This window comes from Diceros bicornis, chromosome 4 (assembly GCF_020826845.1).
Source record: "Diceros bicornis minor isolate mBicDic1 chromosome 4, mDicBic1.mat.cur, whole genome shotgun sequence".
Classification (NCBI taxonomy): domain Eukaryota; kingdom Metazoa; phylum Chordata; class Mammalia; order Perissodactyla; family Rhinocerotidae; genus Diceros; species Diceros bicornis.
The window spans coordinates 86,784,355-86,799,955 of record NC_080743.1 but is presented as its reverse complement, the minus strand read 5'-3'; the positions used below and the strand labels follow the sequence as shown (position 1 = coordinate 86,799,955).

Sequence of the window (15,601 nt, the reverse complement as noted above, 5' to 3'; positions counted from 1 at the left end):
TTTATCAAATATAGTGTTAAAAATACTATTAAAACATTTGACCCCAAACTTAGGAATTGGAATTTGAAATTCACTCATATTTAAACTCAATTATTTTCATTACTAAATTGTGGCTGGTGGGTTACATACCTATTCTGTGATAAACATTTATTTATGAAGGGGATCTTTTAGGGACTTGAAGTTTGATGAAAGCCTTCATGTTTCAACTGTTAAATGTTAAACAAACATTTAAAAGTTTTCATGGTTAACTGAAGCATATATTAATTAGCCTGGGCACTCACCCCTTCTCAGCTCTGCTGCAGCCACCCACCTTGTTCATTAATCCTCAGAGATGCTGAACTGTACACGGAATAATAACCCATGGCCACGTAGTTAAACCTGGCAGGAAGCTAAGAAATACCTATTTAATAGAAAGCTTCACTGGATTATAGCAACCTTTTTGCTGGAAAATGCTGAAACATTAAAAAAATATATAATAGATACAATTCCAGATATTATGCTTTGGTTGTTACTCTTCTACCTGACAAGTATAAGAGAGAACAGTATTTGGGCAGTTGGCTGACTTCTTATTCTTTATTAGAGACATAGTTATAGTAGGTTTAAAAGATTGAGCTTTTGATTGGTAATTTATGAATTTCTATGAGACTTTTCAAGACATCTCATGCAATGTCTTGAGATAACATCATATAAGTAATTCTAAATATCCATAATAATGGGAAAAGGGAATGACAGTGGCCCAGAACAGTGCCTGTCATTTAGCGGGCTCTCAAGAAATATTTGCGGATTAAACGGAAGAAGAGCTTTAAAACTTCACGAGGGGCCGGCCCAGTGGCTTAGCGGTTAAGGGCGCGCGCTCCGCTACTGGTGGCCCGGGTTTGGATCCCGGGCGTTCACCGATGCACCGCTTCTCCGGCCACGCCGAGGCCGTGTCCCACATACAGCAACTAGAAGGATGTGCAACTATGACATACAACTATCTACTGGGGCTTTGGGGAAAAAAAAAATGAGGAGGATTGGCAATAGATGTTAGCTCAGAGCCAGTCTTCCTCAGCAAAAAGAGGAGGATTAGCACGGATGTTAGCTCAGGGCTGATCTTCCTCACACACACACAAAAACAAAACAAAACAAAATAAAACTTCACATGAGTCTGTGGTCTAATAGGAAGGACTGAGATTCAGTAGACTTGGTCCTAACTATGGCTCTACTACTACTCTGTATCTTGGGCAATTTAAGTAACCTGTTTTTGTCTCAGATTCATCCTCATTTAATTGGCCTTAATAAAACTTGCACTACCTACTTTACAGGGTTACTGTGGAGGGATGATAGATTAAATAAAGCCCATGAAATCATTCTGAAAAGTCAAAAAAGCTAAATGCATATAAAAAAGCATCGTTAGTCACACTGTATTGACCACTTGGGCTTATTTCTGCCTTGCAGCAGAATCAAAGGTCAAATGGTCAGAATCCAACTTTTTGGCTAGTGCCTCTTTCAAAATTTCCCAATGTGGTGATCAGTGATAAAACTGTAGTCTATGTATATTGTTGAAATCTTGGCCCATGGTTATTAAAAAAAAGCGCTTTTCCCCTTCTTTCAAATAGGCATGGCAACATCCCATATATCACTTGGTAGAAGCACTTAAAACTATGAAAATTGGGTCAGTCAACAAAAGAGTTCTCATACCTGAAATACTGTAACAAGGAGCCATAAAAGAGAGTTCTAAATGGGATTCATAGATGGGCTTCAAGAGAGCTATGAACTCCTCAGAATTCCACGCCCAATACTATGTTCTAGGGCAAGAGGTTCACAGTTTTTCAAAGTGATCTGGAACTCCCCAAGAGTTAAGAACACTGATTTAGTAGATTCAAGCAGGAGTTCTGAGGATAACAGCGATTCAGATACTTTTCTTTGCCTCCTCTTTAAGAATGTTTGTTTACGTGATCTCTTTTTAGTCTGCATTTTTCAATAGTGTGTATCAAGACTACTGTGAAGGCCATCAGGGCCTCTTAGATCAGCTGGTAGAGGGCAAAGTAAATGACAGTGATGAAAAAGTATTAAACAGAAAGAGTTATTAGTGTTGTTCTGATCACAATAACTTCAGGAAAGAAAAAAAAGAAAAAGTAATAAATTTCCTTTTTTGTTTTTTTTAAGGACATAGGAAAATGGGGCTAGGTATGTTTTTATGTGTAGAAACACATCTACAGAGGTGGCTGGAGGACAAGACAATAAAATAAATGTGGAATTGAGAATGAGGTAAGAGTAGAAAGGCAATAATAAACTGTCTAGGAAATGCAGGTGGTAAAGTAGCAGAAAGTAATTACTCATAGTACTACTCAACTACTCTCACAAATGTCTTTAGTTATCCACCACTTCATGACTCCTCCAACCCAACTTGTTTCCAGTTTGAGAACACAGTGGAGACAATTTTTAAAATCCTCATGTACACTAAAAACAACAAATCAAAGAGTTTGAACCAAAGATGAGGTAAATTGAATTCCAATCCCACTAACATTAAAAAAATAAAGCTGAATAACTATTTTGAAGTTCTTATTGAATTATGACCAGAAATGAACCTTCAGAAAAAGGTTTTCTATGATATTTTTAAATACTGATTGGCTTGAACATTACTATAATCTGTCCAGGAAAAAAAATTTATGCATACCAGAACCAAACTTACACTAAATTAATGTATGTCCCAGTTTTATCCTGCTGAACTATATGAAAATATGGTTCCCCATGTATCTGGGGAAGTTAGCTGGCTTTCTGCTCCAGTAAATTTGTGTTCTTCGCTTGGTGGGAACTATTGCAGCTTTTGGCAACGGAACTCATGATCCGGCTGAAGTGTGACGTACTACATAATAATTCAGTAATTTAAGGGGAATGAAAACAAACCAAGATCCAGTTTTCTCTGATATTTATGGATGAAATCTTCCCCTTAAGGCACAGGGAGATGACCCATAGATTGTTATATGATAGTAAGGTTTTTGAAAATTCAGATACTGGTGACAAAAGAATAGAGATTTGGAAACTGATTTTAGAATGCACTTGAAAATGTTAAGTTGATGACTGTTTTTAGTGATAGCTTTGAATGTAAATGTGAAACCTTTAAAATGAAATTAATAAAAAGTTATGTTCTTTGCTTAAAAACAATCTATATAGTTTTAGATGTGGCAAAACAGGTTATAAAAAACTTGTCTAAGAAATATCAAGATCAAATTACAAGAGAGAGATGAAAAAGGAATTCCTTGACAGCTTCTTGCTCAGATAACTACCCTGTAAATCTGAAATGAATAAGCACTTTTTGATTTGCTCATGTCCTAAAAATGTACAAAGTACTACACGAAACATTAGCTGCATGAAACATCTTGGTCACTTTTACTGTTCCTAATGAATGTTTCTTAAAACAGATTCAATGAAGCGGAAGATGAGCGAGTTTAGCTCAACAACAGGTTGCCATGGGGACAAGAGCAGATAAGGAGAAGGCTCTACTAGAATCACAGTAACACTTCTGAGTGTACTAACATGCATGTCACCTCCACAGATAATTAAGAAGTCATTTAAAAAATGAATCATCTTGGTGAATGATTTTGGTTTACATCTCAGAAAATAAGAAGTTAGGTTAGAAAAATCACAAAATGAGCAGCATTAATATGCCTCCTTTCTGCTCTGAAGGGCTTGTTCCAGAAGGACAGGTTAGTTGAGCTGATGAAAATCTTGTCCACTGCTGAGGGCTCCACTAAGCAAGTTTATTACTTGTTATCTTACTAGTGACATGTTAGAAAAATTATCTTCTAAATGGTTATCTTTGCATCTCAACTTGTTTCTTACTTCATTTCCTTTCCTATGACAACTATCTACTTTCTTTATATTATAAGAAATGTCAAGATGGAGTTCTTGAGGCTTAAAAGGGAAAATATAAGGAGCCAGTTTCAACAGGCATACTTGTCTATCTTTTAAATAAAAACTGTGGTGTACTTGTCTATCTTTCAATAAAAAATAAAAGCTCTCCTGGTATCCAGAAATAACTTCAATCACACCGAAGTATTGGGGCATTACGGCTATTTCATAGTAGACCAAACAGGCCTAACAGTTCAGGGCTGAGCTCTTTTACAGAGACTGCTGGCATAAGCAACAGGGACATTGTAGCCAATTAAAAGGGCCCTAGGCCGGCCTGGTGGCACAAGCAGTTAAGCGCGTGCACTCTGCTCCGGCAGCCCAGGGTTCCCCAGTTTGGATCCCAGGCGCGCACCGACGCACCGCTTGGCAAGCCATGCTGTGGCAGCGCCCCATATAAAGTGAAGGAAGATGGGCACGGATGTTAGCCCAGGGCCAATCTTCCTCAGAAAAAAGAGGAGGATTGGCAGATGTTAGCTCAGGGCTGATCTCCTCACAAAAAAAAAAAAAAAAAAAAAAAAAAGGGCCCTAGGGAAATTCCTCCCTGTTTTGTGAAGGTGAGTTTAAGGAATCCTGACCCAACCAGTAAATTCTCCAGAATCTGTTTCAATCCTAGAGTGAGGTTGCTGAATCTTATTTTAAAATGCCCAAGGTTTTGAGTAAATCTGGTTGTTCTTTTCTTCTATACTCATGCGACAAAATTCTGCCCTTTCTCTCTTCTGCCTTCTTTTTCTTAACACTCTTCTTCTTTCCTGTCTTCCCAATTCTGTGTGCCAAAAGATTAAATATTTTAGCTACCTATTCAGACCAGCTGTACAAAATGACACAAGATCATTTGACCTCCATCATATTGGGATTTCATGAAACTTTCCCTAATTATCAGTGTAGTACTATTGGTCATATTTTGCTTCTGTATGTTTTTTAAAAGAGCAGCATGTTTAATATTGTGAAATACGATGTGTCTCCTCCTCTCCCCACCCTCTAGAACAGTGATAAATTTCAGAGCGCGCTCAGCAGAATTGGATTGTATTATGCACAGTACACGTGTTCATCACCAAAACTGTACTCGCCGGAATGTATGCAAGGAGAATGAATTGCTGAGACTTCAAAATCCAAGTTCCTCAGAACTGATTTTATTAGTCAATGTATACCAAAGATGGGTGGTAAAAGAAGTATTATTTTTGCAGTTTTCTTTCATCATTCAAGCCCTATGCTGTTACAGACTGTGGTTTTCCAGTCTTTTGATTAAGCCTTGCCAGTCATGTGCCGCTGCAACACCAAAGAAACTGCTTTGCAACCTGTCACCTCCTCTGGCAGGCAGCCGTCCTGGTCTCGGAGAGTGGGGTCAGCGCCAGACTGGAGCAGCAGCTCCACGATGTCCAAAAACTCACAGGCAGCAGCTGACAGGAAAAGGGACAAATATGAAAACCAGGTCACCATGAGACAACGATAAAGCACAATACTTCAGCAGGAAAGGCAAGGAAGGCGCAATAAGGAATCCTGAGCACCAGTGGCGGCAAGGTGATGAGAACTGTGCCTTGACAGCGAATTGGCAAGTGCCAGGAAAATCAAATTTACCTTTTTGGTTGCCTAGAAGCAAACAAACAAACAAATACATTTTTTAAATTGTGAGGCTTTTGAACTCTATTCTTAAGGATGGGATGAAGGAAAAGAACAAAAAGAGAGTTCAAGTATGTATTTTACTTTGATCAGAATAATGATAGGTTTGTAGGCTGTCAAAAGGTTAAAAATATTATAAATGTCAAATAAAATATTTGTTTTATCTTTGAAGAGGGGGTAAGTGGATAACTAACTGAACTTTTTTTTTTTTTTTAAATAAAAATGGCACCAATCACACAAGGCACAGGGAAGGGAAAAGGACCTATAGACATGGAGACTTATTAAGAAGATGGTATGGTACTGCCTCCAGGATGAACAAACAGACCAAAGGGCTAAAACAGTGTCTGATATTTTCCACGTATGTGGAAACTTGATTTAAGACAACACTGGCATCGCCGATCAGTGGGAAACAAAGATCCATTAATTAGACAGCGCTGAGACAACTGGGCTAAAGGCAAAAATAAGCATTTCACACAAGATGAAACATAAACGGCAATAAACATAAGAAAAAATGAGCAACCACATTAGTAATCAGGGAAATGAAAATTAAAACCAGGAGATACCATTTTATATCCACTAGATAGGTGAAAATTAAAAGCTTAGACAGTACCAAGCACTGAGGAGGACTCAAAGGGAAACTGCCCTCCACAGAGTGTACATCAATGTACTGCGGACAGCGTACATCGATGCAGTCACTCTGGACAACAGTTTGGCATTACACGTTAAACCTAAACATATGCAGACCTTCTGACCCAGTAACTGTACTCTTAGCTGTGTACTCTAGAGAAACCTGAGCATGTGTTCTCCAGGAGGTATTTGCAAGAATGTACACAGCACCACTGTTCCTAATAGACTCCAAATGTAAACGAACCAAATACCCATTGAGAAGAACATGTAAAAATAAACTATTCTTTACTTATACAATGAAATCCTATATGACATTGAAAACCAATGAACTATAGTTTCACACAACATGAGTTTATCTCCAGAACATAATGTTGAAGGACAAGAACAAGTCAGAAAAATACATTCAGTATTGATTCCATTTAAATAAAAACTTAAAAAGACAAAACAAAACACTACTGTTCAGAGATACAAATATGTAGTGAAACTATAAGGGAAATCATTAACATAAAATTTGGGATAGTGCTAATCTTAGGGGTGGGGGTGTGCAGGGAAGGTCATGTGATTGGATAGGCACATGGGGTTTCAAGAATATTGGCAAGATTCTATTTCTTAAGCTAGGTGGTGGGCACATATTTTTAAAGCTACATTTTAAATTCTTCATATATATTTTATACACTCTTTTGTAGTGTGATATGTTACACAACAGCAACAACAAAAGACTAAAAATAAAAGGGAAAGAAAGAAGGGTAAGGAGCTTGATTCAATGGCCATTTTACTGAGTACGTACTATACCAGTCCTATCAAGGGTACAGGTAAGATTCCTGCTCTGGGGAACTTATTATAAAACAGCTGGGAAACTAATATGTAAATTGACAACTCTAACACAATAAAATGAATAATTACTGTGGCAGGCACACACACGCACACAATTGCAAAGGTAGGGTGGGGTGGGGTGGAGGAAGTTGAGGGATCAGGAAAAACACAAGTAGCTGAGCTCTGAAGGATAGAATAAAATTCCAGGTAAGTTGAGAAGGAAAGGCACTGCAGAGTGAGAAACAGAGGCATGAGAGCACAGGGAATGCTCAGGGAACATCTGCTGGCTCAGAGAAGCAATCCAGAGCCTGGATTCAAGTCAAACTATACAGGGTCTTGAAAGCCATATTAAGGTGTTTGGTTTTGAGTGTCATATTACGAAATTATGGCATAAAGGCATTTATGAGGTGAGCGGCATAATTTGGCCTCTACTTTAGGATGATAATTCTATAAATAGTGACATGGAGGGCCTAGAAATTTGTCGCAGGCAGACCAATTATAATACCCTGGTAGTCTTTTACGGGGCTTGGGAAGAAACCACATCTTCTTTATCTATTCATCTGTCGATGGGCACTTAGGTTGTTTCCAAGTCTTGGCTATTGTGAATAATGCTGCAATGAGCATGGAGGTGCATATATCTTTTTGAATTATTGTTTTCGTGTTCTTTGGATAAATACCCAGAAGTGAAATAGCTGGATCACATGGTAGTTCTATTTTTAATTTTGTGAGGAATCTCCATACTATTTTCTATAGTGGCTGCACCAATATACATTCCCACCATCAGTGTATGAGGGTTCCCATTTCTCCACGTCCTCTCCAACACTTATTTCTTGACTTTTTAAATAATAGCCATTCTGATGGGTGTGAGGTAATATCTCATTGTAGTTTTGATTTGCATTTCCCTAATAATTAGTCATGTTGAACATCTTTTCCTGTGCCTGTTGGCCATCTATATATCTTCTTTGGATAATGGAAAAATTTCTGTTCAGATCCTCTGTCCATTTTTTTTTTTGTGAGGAAGATAAGCCCTGTGCTAACATCTGCCAATCCTCCTCTTTTTTGTTTTGTTGAGGAAGACTGGCCCTGGGCTAACATCCGTGCCCATCTTCCTCCACTTTATATGGGATGCCGCCACAGCATGGCTTGCCAAGTGGTGCGTCGGTGCACGCCCAGGGTCTGAACCAGTGAACCAGGCCGCCACAGTGGAGTGCGCACACTTAACCACTTGCGCCACCGGGCCAGCCCCTCTCTGCCCATTTTTTAATCAGGTTTTTTCTTGTCATTGAGTGGTATGAATTCTTTATATATTATGGATATTAACCCCTTATTGGATATATGATTTGCAAATATCTTTTCCCAAGTGGTAGGTTGTCTTTTCATTTTGTTCATTGTTTCCTTTGCCGTGTAGAAGCTTTTTAGTTTGATGTAGTCCCATTTGTTTATTTTTTCTTTTGTTTCCCTTGCCCAAGGAGACATATTACAAAAGATACTGCTAAGATGGATGTCAAAGAGGGTACTGCTTATATTTTCTTTTATGAGTTTTATGGTTTCAGGTCTTATATTCAAGTCTTTAATCCAATTTGAGTTAATTTTTTGTGTATGGTATAAGATAGTGGTCTACTTTCATTCTTTTACATGTGGGGCTGTCCAGTTTTCCCAACACCATTTATTGGAGAGACTGTCCTTTCTCGATTATACATTCTTGGTTCCTTTGTCAAATATAGCTGTCCATAGATGTGTAGGTAGGTTTATTTCTGGGCTCTCAGTTCTGCTCCATTGATCTGTATGTCTGTTTTTCTACCAGTACTATGTTGTTTTGATTACTGTAGCTTTGTGGTATATTTTGAAATCAGGGAGAGTGAATACCTCTAGCTTTGATTTTTTTCTCAGGATTGCTTTGGCTTTTTAGGGTCTTTTGCTTTTCCATACAAATTTTAGGATTCTTTGTTCTATTTCCGTGAAAAATGTCCTTGGGATTTTGATAGGGATTGCACTAATCTGTAGATTGCTTTAGGTAATATGGACATTTTTTACCATGTTAATTCTTCCAATCCATGAGCATGGAATATCTTTCCATTTCTTTGTGTCTTCAATTTCTTTCAAGAACGTCTTACAGTTTTCAGCAACAGGTCTTTCACGCCTTGGTTAAATTTATTCCCAAGTATTTTTATTCTTTTTGTTGCAATTGTAAATGGAATTGTATTCTTGATTTCTCTTTCTGCTACACTATTAGTGTATGAAAATGAAACTGATTTTTGTATGTTGCTTTTGTATCCAGCAACTTTACTGGATTCATTAATTATTTCTAATAGTCTTTTGGTGGATTCTTCAGAGTTTTCTAGATATAAAATCATGTCATCTGCAAACAGTGACAGTTTTACTTCTTTTCCAGTTTGGATACCTTTTCTTTCTTTTTCTTGCTTAATTGCTCTGGCTAGGACTTTCCAATACTATGTTGAATAAGAGCAGTGAGAGTGGGCATCCTTGTTCTGTTCCTGTTCCTAGAGGGATAGCTTTCAGTTTTTCACCACTGAGGATGATGTTAGTTGTGGGTTTGTTGCATATGGACTTTATTATGTTGAGGTACTTTCCTTTTATATCCATTTTGTTGAGAGTTTTTATCATAAATGGATGCTGTATCTTGTCAAATGCTTTCTCTGCATCTATTGAGATGATCATGTAAATTTTATTCTTCATTTTATTAATGTAGTGTATCACATTGACTGATTTGTGGATGTTGAACCATCCTTGCATCCCTGGAATAAATCCCACTTGATTGTGGTGTATGATCCTTTTAATGTATTGTTGCATTTGGTTTGCTAATATTTTGTTGAGGTATTTTACATCTGTGTTCATCAGTGATATTGGCCTGTAATTTTCTTTTTTTGTGTTGTCCTTGTCTGGTTTTGGCATCAAGGTAATGTTGGCCTTATAAAATGAGTTAGGAAGCATCCCCTCCTCTTCAATTTTTTGGAAGAGTTTGAGAAGGACAGGTATTACATCTTTGAATGTTTGGTAGAATTCACCAGCAGAGCTGTCTGGTCCTGGACTTTTGTTTTTTGATTACTGTTTCAATCTCCTTATTAGTGATTGCTCTATTCAGATTCTCTAGTTCTTCTTAATTCAGTTTTGGAAGGTTATATTATTCTAGAATTTATCCATTTCTTCTAGATTATCCAATTTGTTGGCATATAGCTTTTCACTGTATTCTCTTATAATCCCTATATTTCTTAGTATCTATCATAATTTTTGTTTCTGATTTTATTTATTTGAGCCTTCTCTCTTTTTTCCTTTGAGTCTAGCTAAAGGTCTGTCAGTTTTGTTCATCTTTTCAAAGAACCAGGTTTTAGTTTCACTGATCTTTTCTCGTCTTTTTAGTCTCTTTTCATTCATTTTTGCTCTGATTTTTATTATTTCCTTCCTTCTATTGATTTTGGGCTTTGTTTGTTCTCCTTTAGCTCCTTTAGCTGTAGTGTTATATTGTTTGAGATTTTCTTGTTTCTCAAGGTAGGTCTGTATTGCTAAAAACTTCCCTCTTACTTTTGCTTTTGTTGTATCCCATATATTTTGTACGTTGTGTATTCATTTTCATTTGTCTCCAGGAAATTTTTGATTTATTCGTTGATGCAACAGCTGTTTGGTAGCATATTGTTTAGTCTCCACTTATTTGTGACTTTTCCAGCTTTCTTATTGTAGTTGATTTCTAGTTTCATACCATTGTGGTCAGAAAAGATGCTTGAAGTGATTTCAATCTTCTTAAATTTATTAAGGCTTGTTTTGTTTTTCAATGTATAGTCTATCGTTGAGAATGTTCCATGAGGTCTTGAGAAGAATGTGTATTCCGCTGCTTTTGGATGGAATGTTCTCTATATATCTATTAAGTCCATTTGGTCTACTGTTTCACTTAAAGCTGATGTTTCCTTATTGACTTTCTGTCTGGATGATCTATTCATTGATGTAAGTGGGGTATTAAAGAACCCTCCCATTATTGTGTTGTTGTCAATTTCTCCCTTTAGGTCTGTTAATAGTTGCTTTATATAGTTTGGTGCTCCTATATCAGGTGCAAATATATTAATAAATGTTATGTCTTCTTGATGGACTGCCCCTTTTATCATTATATAATGTTCATCTTTGTCTCTTGTTATCTTTTTTGGCTTGAAGTCTATTTCGTCTGATATAAGTATGGCTACACTCACTTTCTTTTCGTTGCCATTTGCTTGGAGTATCATTTTCCATCCCTTCACTTTGAGCCTATGTTTGTCTTTAGAGCTAAGAAGGGTCTCCTGGAGGCAGCATATTGTTGGGTCTTGTTTTTTAATCCATCCAGCCACTCTGTGTGTTTTTTTCTTTTTTATTAAGGTAACGCTAGTTTATAACATTATATAAATTTCAGGCATACATCATTATATTTTGACTTCTGTATAGACTATATCATGTTCCACTCTGTATCCTTTGATTGGTGAATTCAATCCATTTACATATAGGGTGATTACTGATATATGAAGATTTAATACTGTCATTTTATCTTTTGTCTTCTGGTTACTTTATATTTCCATTGTTTCTTTTTCCTCATGTTTCTGTCTGATATTTCAGTTTGATGGTTTGCTGTGATGTATTTCTCAGCTTCCTCCTGTTTTATGTTTTGTGACTTTGCTCTGAATTTTTGTTTTGTGGTTACCATAAAAGATAAAAGATCTCATAGATGAGACGGGTTTTTTTTTTTTTGGTGAGGAAGATCAGCCCTGAGCTAACATCCAATCCCAATCCTCTTCTTTCTCTTTGTCGAGGAACATTGGCCCTGGGCTAACATCTGTGCCCATTTTCCTCTACTTTATATGGGACGCCGCCACAGCATGGCTTGACAAGTGGTGTGTCGGTGTGCGCCCGGGATCCGAACCTGTGAACCCTGGGCCGCCAAAGCGGAGCGCGTGCACTTAACTGCTACACCACTGGGCTGGCCCCGAGACAGTCCTTTTTCTGCTCATAGCATCTTATCTTCATTTGCCTATGCAGCTTCTACCCTTTTCCTCTTTTTCTTCTATGTTTTTGTTGTCACAAATTATCCCTTTTTGTATTGTGAGTTTGTTACCAAATTGAAGTGGTTATAGTTATTTTTAATGCTTTCTTTCCCTTTAACCTTTATGTTATAATTATTTACTAATCTATTCTGATATAAAATTTCAATTTTCTGATTCTGTCTATTACCTTGCTTGAAGCTTTGTTTACCTTTGCCTTTCATTTCAGGTAGGAGAGCTCTTTTTAACATTTCTTGTAAGACAGATCTAGTGGCAATGAACTCCTTCAGCTTATGTTTGTCTGGGAAAGGCTTTGTTTCTCTTTCATATTTGAAAGATAACTTTGCTGGACAGAATATTCTTGGCTGACAGTTTTCATCTTACAATATTTTGAATATACCATTCTGCTCTCTCTTGGCCTGTAGAGTTTCTGCTGAGAAATCTGCTGATAGGCTAATAGGGGTTCTTTTGTAGGTTATTATTTTTTTCTCTTTGGCTGCCTTTAATATTCTTTTGTTGTCATTGACTTTTGACAGTTTCAATATAATCTGTCTTGGAGAAGGTCTTTTTGCATTGAGATAATTGGGTGTTCTATTAGCTTCATGTACTTGTACATCCAGTTCCTTCCCCAGGTTTTGGAAGTTCTCAAATATTATTTCTTTAAATAAGCTGTCTGTCCCTTCTTTCTCTCTTCTCCTTCTGAGATACCCATTATCCTTAGGTTGCATTTCCTAACTGAGTTGGATATTTCTCGTAGAATTTCTTTATTTTTTTTAAATCTTAGTTCTCTCTCCTCTTCCACTTGAATCATTTCTAAATTTCTATCTTTGAGGTTGCTAATTCTCTCTTTCATATGGTCTACTCTATTTCCAATGCTTTCTACTTTATTCTTCATCTCATTTATTGAGTTCTTCAGCTCTTTTTAGAGTTTCAGTTTCTTTGGTGAAGTACTCCTTTTGTTCATTAATTTTATTCTTGAGGTCCATGAACTGTATTTCTGAGTTTTCTTGTAGCTTGTTGAGTTTCTTCATGATAGCTCTTTTGAATTCTCTATCAGTTAAATCACAATCCTCCAGATCTCAAGTTTGGTTTCTAGAGAGTTGCCATTTTGTTTTCGTGATACCATGTTACCAAAATTTTTCATGATGCTAGATGAGTTGTTCCTCTGCTGGTGCATTTTATAGTAGCAACCACCTTTCTTATTTAGGTAAGGCTTTGTTTACTTTGATTCTGAGCTGGTTCTGGTTGTAGTTGAGAGTCAGCACTTTCCACCCTCCACTGACTCTGCCAGAGATGTCGTCAGCACCCTTGCTGTGCTGCTTGCGCCTGAGGTTGCTCGCCTTGCTGCTTCCAGTGTCGTTGTGGTTGTGAGTGTTGCCTCTGGGGTCACTGGGCTAGCAAGGGCCTCTGCTGCTTCTGGGGTCACCTGGGTTGCAGGTTCCCTCACTGTGGCAAGGGGAGGAGAAGGGAGGAGCAGGAGCTGGGATCGGGAGTGCCTCCACCACATCTGGGGTTGTTGGGTCCACAGGTGCCACTACTGCGGGTGGAGGGGCTGAGGTTGTGGGTGCCACTGCAGCTGGGGGGGACCAGGCTCAGAGGCTCTGCTGTTGCTGCTACTGAGCTCTCCATGGTCTCAGGCACTGCCATGGCCAGGGGACCACTGCCATGCATGCTGCCTCCGCTGCTGCTCCTGGGTTTTCTGGGGGTGCTGGCACCACTGCTGCCAGGGGCACTGGGTTCATGAATGTCACTGCTGCCACCAGCTGGGCTGGGGTCGCACCACTGCCACAGCGGGAGGAGTACCTGGGTTGTGGGCGTTGCAGTGGTTCCTCAAGCCTCTGGTTGCAGGCACTGCTGTGGTTCCTGGAGCCTCTGGTTGTGGGTGCTGCAGAGGTTCCTGGAGCCTCTAATCATGAGTGCTGCTGCAGTTTCTGAAGCCTCCAGTCTCAGAAGTCACTGCTGCTGTCCCCCTTGTTCCACCGCCTCCATGAGGTCCAGTCCACCCATCTTCAGATGTATAGATGTATGGCTTTCTCAGGCTTTCCGGTGTGCTGTGCAGAGGATCCTTTTGTTGGTCTATGGATGCCCCACTGGTTGTAACTTAGAGGGAAGAAACAAAGGGAGTAACTCACTCTGCCATGATGCTGATGTCACTCTCAAATATTTTTCTAGGTTTTTGAAAAGCTCATAGGCCAATGCCTGTAATCATAACGTTTGCTGAATAAAATGATCTGAGTATTCCTACACTTGATATGAAACCCAGACACCATAAAAAAATTACTCATAAATTTGAATACATAGACACCTAAAATTGATAAATTTTATCACATAAGAATTTAAAACAGCTATACCACACAGACAAAAATACTATATACAAAGGTAAACCATAAACTGGGAAACATAGTCACATCCACAAGACAGACAAGAGCTAATATCCTTAATATCTAAAAAGTTTTAACAAATCAGTCCAAAAAAACAATGAGCAAAAGAATTAGAAGAATCAAAGATGACACCTATGTTTCTAGTCTGAGAGACCGCTCAGATGTTGGTGACATTATCTCCAAAATAAGGAACCAGAAGGCAGAGCAGGAGTTTTTGGAGGGGAACAGAAACAGAAAATTATGGAGAAGAAAAAACAATCTTGGTTTGAGACACAATAAATATGTAGTGCTAGGGGATATCTATACTGATAAATTTAGCAAGGAGGTAAAATTTGAATCTGAAAAAAAAGGCCATTCCATACATATTGCTGTCTCTATTTTTCTTGTACTATGCGATTTTCTGAAGACATATGTTTTGGACTCAGGAGTTTTAGCAAGTTTTCTGGACACTCTGTTAAATATATTTGTATTACATGACCACCTTGGCCGAAGAGCTATCTACCTAAGGTAGTCTCCCTTACCATGCTGGGGAAATATGCTTGAAAGAGACACATGGATTATTAAATACTCCTAATGGTGTCCTTACCAGTAGACACATTTATGAGGTTGGGAAATAAAAAGCTTAAGAGGCCAAACTTGTTAATGCTAGTTATTAAATTTCCACTTGTATTTTTAACTATAATTTACATTTATCCCCTTTGGATTGTGCCAATTAACAGACAGAACGAGATTCTCTGGTTTTTCTCCATTCCAGTTTATTGAGGTAATATTCACTTAAAAAAATTCAACAAATTCTGACAAATGTATCTACTTGTACAACTATCACTACAATAGAGACATAGGACATTTCCATCACCCCAAAAAGTTCCCTTCTGCCTCTCTGCCGTCAATCTTCTACCCCCACCCACAACCCCTGGCAACCACTGATCTGATTTCTGTCTTTACAGTTTTGCCTTCTCCAGAAATGGAAATCATATAGCATATAGTCTTTTATGTCTGGCTTCTTTTACTTGGCATAATGCTTTTGAGATTTATCCATGTTGCTGCAAGTATGAGTGGTTCTTTCCTTTTTATTGCTGAGCTGTATTCTGTAGTATGGATGTGTGTAGGCATCTGGGCTGCTTCCAGTTCTGGGCCATTATGAACATAGATCTTATAAACACTTGGATACATGTTTTTATGTGGACCTTTTATGTTTTTACATCTTTTGGGTAAATATCTAGGAGTGGGATTGCTGAGTCATGTGACAAGTGA

At 38.1% G+C, this 15,601-nt stretch overlaps 1 protein-coding gene across 3 annotated transcripts in view; it reads right to left on the bottom strand.

Moving 5' to 3' along the window:
• Positions 1-5,002: 5,002 nt before the first annotated feature.
• The window catches only part of ACBD6 (acyl-CoA binding domain containing 6), a 191,253-nt gene continuing 180,654 nt past the window's right edge, over positions 5,003-15,601 (bottom strand). The window contains exon 8 of one of the 3 annotated variants that reach the window (XM_058539937.1): positions 5,003-5,291. In XM_058539937.1, the coding sequence (XP_058395920.1) occupies positions 5,137-5,291 (155 nt within the window). In that variant the 3' untranslated portion in view covers positions 5,003-5,136. Of the gene's footprint in view, positions 5,292-13,671; positions 14,067-15,601 lie in introns of those variants that run through there. The other 2 variants (XM_058539939.1, XM_058539936.1) reach the window with 2 other exon arrangements.